At 43.3% G+C, this 9,601-nt stretch overlaps 1 protein-coding gene across 3 annotated transcripts; it reads right to left on the bottom strand.

Moving 5' to 3' along the window:
* Positions 1 to 2,662: 2,662 nt before the first annotated feature.
* Positions 2,663 to 5,707, bottom strand: LOC147420581 (uncharacterized). Of its 3 annotated transcripts, none has more exons than XM_086504362.1 (2): positions 5,551 to 5,707; positions 2,663 to 5,008 (listed from the first exon to the last, which is right to left on the bottom strand). In XM_086504362.1, the coding sequence occupies exons 1-2, from the start codon at positions 5,666 to 5,668 to the stop codon at positions 3,573 to 3,575; spliced, it is 1,554 nt and encodes a 517-aa protein (XP_086360488.1). In that variant the 5' UTR covers positions 5,669 to 5,707; the 3' UTR covers positions 2,663 to 3,572. The 3 variants fall into 3 exon arrangements, with proteins under 3 accessions (XP_086360488.1, XP_086360489.1, XP_086360490.1); XM_086504363.1 differs by having other exon boundaries at positions 5,343 to 5,675; XM_086504364.1 differs by having other exon boundaries at positions 5,108 to 5,673.
* Between the last annotated feature and the right edge of the window lie 3,894 nt (positions 5,708 to 9,601).

The following is a 9,601-nucleotide window of genomic DNA, read 5'->3' as shown; positions in this document are numbered from 1 at the left end:
TTTTTGTAATAGTTAAGGCATTCCTACCACATCATATACAAAGGTGCGCCTTCAAGCAGCCACAATCGAACCCATGACCAACTGAGCTAGCTCGCGTTGGCAGCAAAGCATAATCACTTCACTATGGAGATCACCTTGACTAAGGACTTTGAGATAACTTCACAATCTAAATATTTGGTAGACGTAAGGCTCGATCTCTCACCAGCAGTATATGCAAGGATTATTGGAGGCCTTTGGCATGAGTCCCGCCACCGCCGCAGCATGACCAACTACAAGCCAATCGCTACTATGGGTTACACCTTTACTCTTAATTTGAAAGCAATTTCTTGCGAAAGCAAGAAGCAGCCTATTGTAGCCTTCTCTTTGACAAAGGTTGGATATTGTGCTGCTTGCAATGCTACATGCGAGTCTATTTGGTAGAGGCAATTACTTTTGGAGATAACATAGATATGCAATGCCATTTTGTCCAAGAGGATGGTAAACCTTTTGACACTTCTATCTTCATAAAAGACTCACCCTTCACTCCAACTCTCTTCCCTTGGTTCCACGTCCAAGAGCTCAATGGGATTCCTATCTAATGGTGGCTTTGATATCTCCCACGTGCAGATTACAAAGTGAGGGCTATCTTATGGTTGTGCATGGCCGTATGAGAGGTAGCTAGATGTACCCATATCGGCATGTTTAACATTGTAACCACATGCCCGCTAGGTTGGCTAGATGCAAGATTTTGTTCCTAGCTTATTTATTGGTCGATGTCTCTATTTTTGTGCTTTTATGCCATGTAGCATTCTTTGCTGAGGTGGCATATGCTGATATATCATCATTGGGTTGTGGGATTATAGGTAGCTATGAATTGCGCATGTGTGGAATTTTTCCTTCTTTCACCTTTTTATTGCACATACAATATGCTGGAGAGAGACGTTGGCACCGGATTGAAGAGAGAGAGAGAGAGAGAGAGGAGGGGGGGGGGGGGGGGGGGGGGGGGGGGGGGGGGGAGAAGAAGAGAGACTATAAGATTAAAGAGAAGAAAAACAAAATCATTCAAAATTTTGGTATACGTATATAGTTGATTTCAAAACAAGGTGTCTAGAGACAAACGTTGGCATTGCCTTTCACTCTGATATGAGTGAGAGAGAGAGAGAGAGAGAGAGAGAGAGAGAAGAAGCAGAAGAAGAAGAAGAGAGACTATAGATTAAAGACAAGAAAAATTCCAAAATTTTGGACTAGGTTCTTTATTGGTTGATGTCTCAGTTTTTGCACTTCTATGCCATGTATCATTCTTTGCTGACGTGGCATATGCTGATATGTCATCTTTTTTGGGCGTCCTCTCCTATTTTTGGGTTGTGGGGTTATAGGTAGCTATGAATTGTGCACGTGTGGCATTTTTCCTACGCTATGTTTTTGGTAGTGTCCTCCTACTTCTGGGTTGTACGTAGCTGTGAATTGGGCACGTGTGGTTTTTTTTTTTTCCTTCCACCTTTTTCAGTGCACATACAATATGGCTGTTCTCAAAATAAACAGTAGCAAACTCCTGAAATGCATTAATTTGATGAATAAATAGAGTTATCATTCATGTCAACCTTGTCTTCCTAGGATTGATTCCAGAACTCAAAGATGATGATCCTGTGTTAAAATCATAGTCACAAGGGACGCATTCCGGGACGGGGGAACGGGGAACGGGGGACGGGGGACGGGGCTGAAATGGGATTTTAGTTTAAAAAAGAGAGCGGGACGGCAAGTGGGGACGGGAAGCCCGAAAAAGGGCATCCCCTGTTACTATGGTTAAAATCCGCTGACCGGACAAAGAGGACTATCACATAAGCATATTAGACATCCACCATTGCTTTTTATTCACATAGGTCCAGCTTTCTGTGATCATTGCTACCGTCTCATCTGATGTTTCGATCAAATTACTCTTCCTTATAAGTTCAAAAGAACCAAGTAAATTAATAAGTAGCCAACATTTAAGTGCAGACAACTTATGTGTAGCCCATACTTCACAAGCAATCCTTATTTATTTTCTTCCCCAGGAAGTTCCTCAGAAATTCGGATAGTCGAGGAGATTTGCTTGTCCCTGTTGAGTAAGGGCACCCAAAGTTCATGAAGAGCTTCCATAAGCTGAGAATACTCCATTATCATGCACTTAAGAGAAGTATTACAGTGCACCATCATTTTGACTTAGTGTCTATGAATCAGCTGATGGAGGACGATGCCTGCACAAAACAAACATACATCGATCTTACTCGCCTGACTCCCAACTTGGACGCTGATCAGCATATAATCTATGTATGCACAAATCAGCTTGTAAGACATCCTGATAGACCCTAGGCTTCCTTCGCATTTCCAATTTCATCACTAACATTTTGCCCTTTGACAACTAATTAGTGCAGCATAATAGACTGACTAAGGTTTTCTTTTTGAATACTGTGAATTACAGGAATTCCAAACTCCAAGCAATCATAGAACCGTAGTTCCAAGGAATGGCCATTTTCAAGGTCTTTGTTCCCTGTTCCGAATCCGCATTCCGTGTTTCAGACGTGAGTATCTGTAATGGGGATAGCTTTTCATGCTCGTTGTCATTCCCCATTCCCCGTTCTAATTTTCCGTTCCGGGTAACTATGCTAGTGCTTTAGCATATGAAAAAGAAATTAGGAAAGGGATCAACAGCAACACAAGCAAATTAAACATAACCCTGGTAAATTATACATAACAATATTCCCTGACTTTTCCCAAACATGATAAATTTGTATGGTATCAACCGATCACCGCAAAACAAAGCATTTTCCCACTAAATACAATCCTTAGAATTTTCCATGACAGAATCACTAAAATGAGTAGCCACAAGGGAGGTCCGCCCATGCATGGAAAGATAAATTTCGAGATGACGCAACTATGTTACTAGCATCATTCCTGTGGACAGCCACACCACCTTTAAACTGAAACACGCTTTGCATTTAGCTAGCAATTGATCAGGCTTCACTGGAGGGATACTAATAGTCCAGCTTTACTAGCGCAACCACCTACAAAAGCCCCAGCTATTATCTACTGCCATTCTTGTGCTAGACCGTCAAAAAAATACCAAACAGGATACTGCTCTTCCCAAGAAAATTGCATTTGAGATTGCTAAGCCCAGTCAAAATTCCTTCATACACATCCAAATTCCAATCCTAAACTTTGTCTCTTCAACCTCCAAGAGGGACCCTCATGGCACATGTCAAAGCAGTCGCTTCTTTTACAGTGGGTCACGCCAACCATATAAGGGTAGCCTGTTCCTGGACAATGACCTCCTGGGTTTAGGCTTTAGAGGTTTAGGGTTTAGGGTTGGTAACCAAGATTTGAGTTGGAAAACTCGTCGGTTCGTGCATCTAGCTCTGAGAGTGAGAGATAATCATTCAAAGTGTCGCTTTCGCTGTCGCTAGTGTAGAGTTCACTAGAGGTGCTCCATTGTAACTCTTCAATGGCTGGTTGAAAAGAGCGAGGTGGCGAAACATTTGAGTGCAAGGCGGCTGCAGATACAACATTCACCTTTGGCCTTTGTGAAAGTGCATCAACCACTTGGTTTTGCTTAACAACTATGTGAGCAATAGCTTCGAGCCTGCATTTTGCATTGCATGATCGTAACTATCAAGATCCACAAATGTGTCAGAGATAGCATCTTGATGAGAAGCATGATGTTGCAGACTGCCCTCCATGAAGGTGGCATCAGAAAAAGTTCCTGCCGTAGCATTTTCGTTTGTGCGCAACGTGTCAAGAGAGACTCTAGACTTCCTCTTTGCAAAAATGCCGGACAGAATCTCATTCATATAACTTACTGCATCAGCCTCAGGCATCTCTCTGGTATTCTCAATGAGACCCATGATTAAAGCAACAGATGGGTTGAAAAACAGTTCTCTGTTGGGAACCCTCTCCTGCATAAAAATCTCACCACCTGAAATGAACATGTTGGGTGCATTATCAGTGGGGAATAACTTAGAAAGGGCCTCCTCCAAGGCCACATATCCTGCTGCTTCATCTTCTTCTTCCTCTTTGCCTTCTCCTTTTTCTTCTTCGAAATTCTGAAGCAAGCCATCTGAACTCTGGCCGCGATCATCTTCATTATCATTTCCAGCGGCACTTTCACTGAGATTATTTTCATTGGTCATTAAGTAATTGTTGAAATCCCAACTTTCATAATCAGAATCACAACTAGAATGCATACTCTCCCAAGGCAGGAATGTGAAAACATGTTCACGAGGTGAGTAAACCTCTTGAGACTGGTAACCAAGATTTAGACTGGAAAATTCATCACTTCCTGCATCCAGCTCTGAAAAAAAATCATTCAAAGCGTTGCTTTCATTCTCGCCAGTGAAGATTTCACTAGAAGTGGCCCATTGTCGTTCTTCAATGGCTGGCTGAAAAGAGGTAGACGGCGATACATTTGCGTGCAAAGAATGGGAGGCGGCTGAGATGTTAATGTCAATCTCCGAGACAGTATTTTGTATAGCATGGTTGTGACTGTCGAGATCCACAGAAAGCAAAGCCTCTTGATGTGAAGCATGATGTTGCAGAGTGCGCTCCTCAAAGGCAGCATCACAAGGAGTTCCTGGTGTAGCATTTTCGTGTGTGTGCGACATGTCAAGGGAGACCTTACACTTCCTCTCCTCAAAAATGCCACACCGAATTTCATTCATATAACTAACTGCATCAACCTCAGGCATCTCTCTGGTAGCCTCAACAGATGGGTTGAAAGACAGTGCCCGGTCGGGAACCCTCACCTGCATAGAAATCTCACCACCTGAAATGAACATGTTACGCGCATCATCTCTGGGGAATAACTTAGAGAGGGCCTCCTCCAAGCCCACATCTCCTGCTGCTTCATCTTGTTCTTCCTCTTGGCCTTCTCCTTTTTCTGCTTCAGACTTCTGAAGCAACTGGCCAAGATCGTCTTCATCATCATTTGGAATTTGGGGACGCATGAGAGCCATAACAAGCTGAGAACTTCCTCTACTCTGCGTGTTTGCGGAACAATCTGAACAGAAGGACACAGGAAACTTGTTAGTTTTGGAGAGCGCGAGGAGGACGAGAAGGAGAAGGAGAAAAATGAACCCTCATATCATAACCCCTCTACCTAAAACGATCCACCTTCTAAATTACGAGCTCGCGCGACCCGCTCACTCTTACCAACTCGCTTTAACTTACACTTTGCCATGGCCAATTCTCTCTTTTGTTATTTGTTACTTGGTGAGCCTAACATCGTTTTTTGGCTATTTAAGCCCACAATCGGCAACATGGCTTGATCTAAACCATGACCTCATTAATCATTAAAGATCGTGACGCAAAAGAAAAAAAAGCACCAAACATGCCATGAAAAGCAGCAAAATGAAAAGCTCCCTTCATCGTCTATGAAACGCTCTGTACTCCTGATCTTTCGTAGCAGTTGCTCTACAGCCACCATTCACAACGACATCTACGAGCAATATGATCTACGGAGGATGTTGTTGACATGGCCATGGAGATCTTTCAAGTGTCCGTGATCCTCTGTTGTGCTCTACTCTTCTATCAGCTCCTTACCCCGAACGTTGTGAAGCCTACATGCCCTTTTGCGCAGCCCTGCGACTTGAGAACAACCAAAGGATGCTCGACTGATGTGATCCTTTCCTGGCCCGTCTCTTGGCACGGCATTCATCATGAGCGAGTGGCTCAAAAAATAGTAGGAGATTATTTCAGTGAAAAGTTGCGACGATTTTTGAGTTGGACTCTCTAGAGATCCTTTCCAAAACCCAAAACGTGTGTGTGTGTGTGTGTGTGTGTGTGTTTTTTTCACTTTGGAGACAGGATTGCAGGAGACATGCATCATCACAAGCGGGGTAGAGTGGGACGCAGAAGGGAGGAGGTATGTTGTCTAGAAGGTGATGTGCATGTGAGGAGGGATTGGATGAACCCATCAAGGCAGGATGGAGTAGGAGCATGAGCGGAACAAAAAGGAACGATAAGAGGCTTGCAGCGAGGTGATGTGTGCATAAGGAGGCACTAGATGAGCCGATGAAGTTGGGATGAAGCAAGAGTACGAGGGGTACAAAGGCAGGTTGAACAACGTGGATACCTATTGTTTGGCAGTGTCTCTAGCTACAAGAGAGCAGAGCAGTGTTGGACTTTCCAACTCCAATGGAGCTCGTGTGTCTACGTGCAACACGGATGAGGCCAGGCGAAGCGAGGCAGGGCGGGTGAAGCAAGAATGGCAACATGGTCAGAAGTGATTGTTGATGGTGAGGTGGCATGTGATGTGGAGGGAAATTAACTTATAATCTCCCAATGGGTGAAAATTTAGTAAATTGCTTGAAAGAGGGTAAATCGGTATCAACATGTAGAGTCATTGTGGATAGGAAAAGCCTTACATACAGATGCTCAAAGAGAATAGGAGCCATGGTCTATCCTCAGCAGATGCAAAGTGAGGGCATATCTCCAGATGCAATCACCTACGCTTTCGTCTTGAAGGCATGTGGCATTGCCTTGGTCGACATGTATGTCTAGAATGTCATCTCTTGAAATGCATTGATGGAGGGATATGCCCAACAAGGACAGGGCCATGAAGCTTTGGCTGGTTTTATAAAGGATGTGAAGCCACAGCACTCCTCGCACTTCCTTGATCGACATGTATATCAGATGTGGTGTGCTTGAGGAGCTTCCTATCTGAAATGTCATCTCTTGCAACACACTGATTTGCGGGATATGCTCAACAACAGTAGGGCTAGAAAGTGGGCTATTTTCAGCAAATGCCAAGCAAGGACATTTCTCCAAATGCAATCACCTATGCTTGCATCTTGAAGTCGTGTGGTACTATGCAGAACGCCAATATATGGAAAACATAATTCATGATGACATTTTTAGTCAATGGCTATTGACACAAAACGTCCTGCTTGGCACTGCGTGTATGCCAGATGTGGTGTGCTTCAAAAATTAAAAAGAGTTATTGAGGAGCAACTTGTCTGAAATGCTAAGTCCTAGAATGCATTAATTGCGGGATATGCCGAGCAGGGGTGGTGCAAGAAAGATTTGGACTATTTTTGGCTGATGCAAAGTGAGCGCATCTGTGCGCTCCTTGCCGCACTGTCGAAGCAAGGGACTTGCCAATACACCGTGTGCGAGCCACAAACGGCTCCAAGCACACAACAAGCCTAAACTAGCAAGCTCAAGAAAACAAAGGGTGTGTCACTCACCGCTCTACGCTCGCCTTCGTGGTGGATTCCTCGCCGCGATGAAGAAGAAGCTGCAGTCGTGCCGCGCTCAACCGCTTCGCCGCCGTCGTGCCTTCGTAATGCTCGATCGCACACACACTCTCCCTCTCTCTCTCTCTCTCTCACACACACACACACACAAGGAGGTGAAGAAGAAGAAGATGGAGATGGAGCAAGAGCACTCTTCAATTGCACAAATGAGAGAATGAGTAAAAATTAGGTTTAGTTGGCTTTTATAGGAGCTCACCCCATTCACACTTGGGCGCCCATGCTTAGCCAACTAATCCCTTGAATGTCCAAGTTAAAGTGCGCCTCTCATCGACGATCACTCTACCTTTCCCTATTGGACCGACAAGCCCGGTACCTGACTCTAAATAATACATAATACACGTCCATCGTAGGTGATGGGTGTCCGTGAGCCGTGAGGGTTAACATGCCCCCCTTCCTGATGTAGATTCCGTCCTCGGAAGCTATTGAGTTGAAGCTGGTTCGTCGAGGTGGAAGAGCATTTGAGATGAATGTCCTTAGCCTTCTTCAGTCACTGCAAAATCAAACAACATTGGCACAGTAATTGCATTCTCTTAAAAAGCATATGCAGTTTTAGATAGAAAAATTGATTGGTCAAAGAATTTCAAACAATTTGTTAGCAATGAACATTAAATTGCAATGTAATCAAATGCATAAACAGATGTAAAGGTAAAAAATTAAACAAGTCTGGGGTCACTAATTTGACGGTCGAAAAGCACTAGAGATCGAATATTAATACCATGGGTAAGCTTCTTAATTTTCTGTGGTCAATTAAGTTGTTTAATCGCGAGAGCCAAGTATTCATGTTCGAGGGCTGACTAGAGGCTATATCTAGAAGACTTTGTAGTTAAGCTACCATAAAAGGAATTTCTCATGAAATCATCGCCTGGCTGATTACTTTTTCTTTGACCCCCCAAGGTCTTTTCACAGTGATTCAATTATGATGTGTGTGCTTATTTTGTATGCCTTGGGTTTTTTGCTTTTCAAGGAAAAGCGCCCACACTGGGAACCTCTAGGGCTCTAGTACCATAGGCGATACATGTGAGTGAAGTACCAAATCAAGCTGAGATTTCTCTTCCAGCTTAAAATTTTACATTGTGGCACTTTGATTTTTTGCTTGTTCATTTTCAGCATTTTAATTTTGTAACTTTGGGGGGTCATATAACATTGTTACACTCCCCAGGCTCATCACATTAGTAAACTCCCTTTATAATACTTAAGCTAAAGGTCAATAGGGTCAAGCCCACTAGAAAGCCCTAGTACATTTCATACAATGCTGCCTAAATCGGATTAAGAACCTAAGTAACCATTGCTTATTAGGAAGGCATTCCCCATGGTATTAAGAGAAGATTTCTAATACCTACCTTGGTCAAACTAGCTTAGTTGGACTGCTTGATTTTTACACCTAGACAAGTGATTATGACAAAACATTACATTGAATTAAATGTTTGATACCAAGCAAATGCACTGAATATTATGCTACCAATCACAATCAAAGCAGACAAACATGGATGCAAAAAGGATAAGGGCAATGCGAATGGACAAGAAACACCTGTTTGTGTTGATGGTCGCGCTTGATTTGAAGGTTCCATGAAGGTCCAAATCCTATCAATAGCAACACGCTCCTGTACACACTAGGAAACAAAAGGAATACCTCCAGGAGGCACATCAGTGGGAAAAGAGAACTTTGCGAATCACTCAACTCTAAAACAGAAACACTCCTATCGTACTAATCTTACCTAACCTCCATCATTCAAGTGATGAGGATCAAAGGTGTTTTATGGCATAGGTTTCTGTTTCACTGTACCAGATGTGACATGTGTAGGTCTGAGTCAATGTTTTGACTTTTATTGTGCATACTCGTTTGCTAATTGCTCTTGCTCTTTTTTTTCTTTTTTTTTTTGTGAGTATAAAGCTTTATATGTACATTCCCTAAGATTGGAGATTAAGAGGTCAGGGAAAAAGGTTGAGAGGGAAGCAAATGAATGATGACTGTCAGCAAACACTCCCCCCTTCCTTGGGTAGATCATACCGTTTGAAATGAGCTTGTCACCCTTTGAAACCAATTGTTCCAGTTGGTAATAGGTGAGGATTTTTGCCAGTAGTTTTCTATTACCCTAGGCACCTTGTCGAGTTGCAACGGTGGTAAGGTACTCTCCCAGGATCGAACTTGAAGTGGTTCATTAGGTGATTCTTGAACACTGGGAGGTGTGGATTCTTTTGTAGCTTCATGGAGGTCCACTACTATAGATGGAGGCTGTGTAGAAGCTTTTACCTCTATGGATGTATTACATGAGGAGCTAGAATCTTCATGGAACTCCCCCCTTCCTGAGCTAGGTGGAACAAATCGTTCTTTCTTT

Source organism: Adiantum capillus-veneris, chromosome 28, assembly GCF_014529385.1.
Source record: "Adiantum capillus-veneris isolate H3 chromosome 28, ASM1452938v2, whole genome shotgun sequence".
Taxonomy (NCBI): Eukaryota; Viridiplantae; Streptophyta; class Polypodiopsida; order Polypodiales; family Pteridaceae; genus Adiantum; species Adiantum capillus-veneris.
Note: the sequence above shows the minus strand (reverse complement) of the source record. Positions and strands in the feature narration are given on the sequence as shown.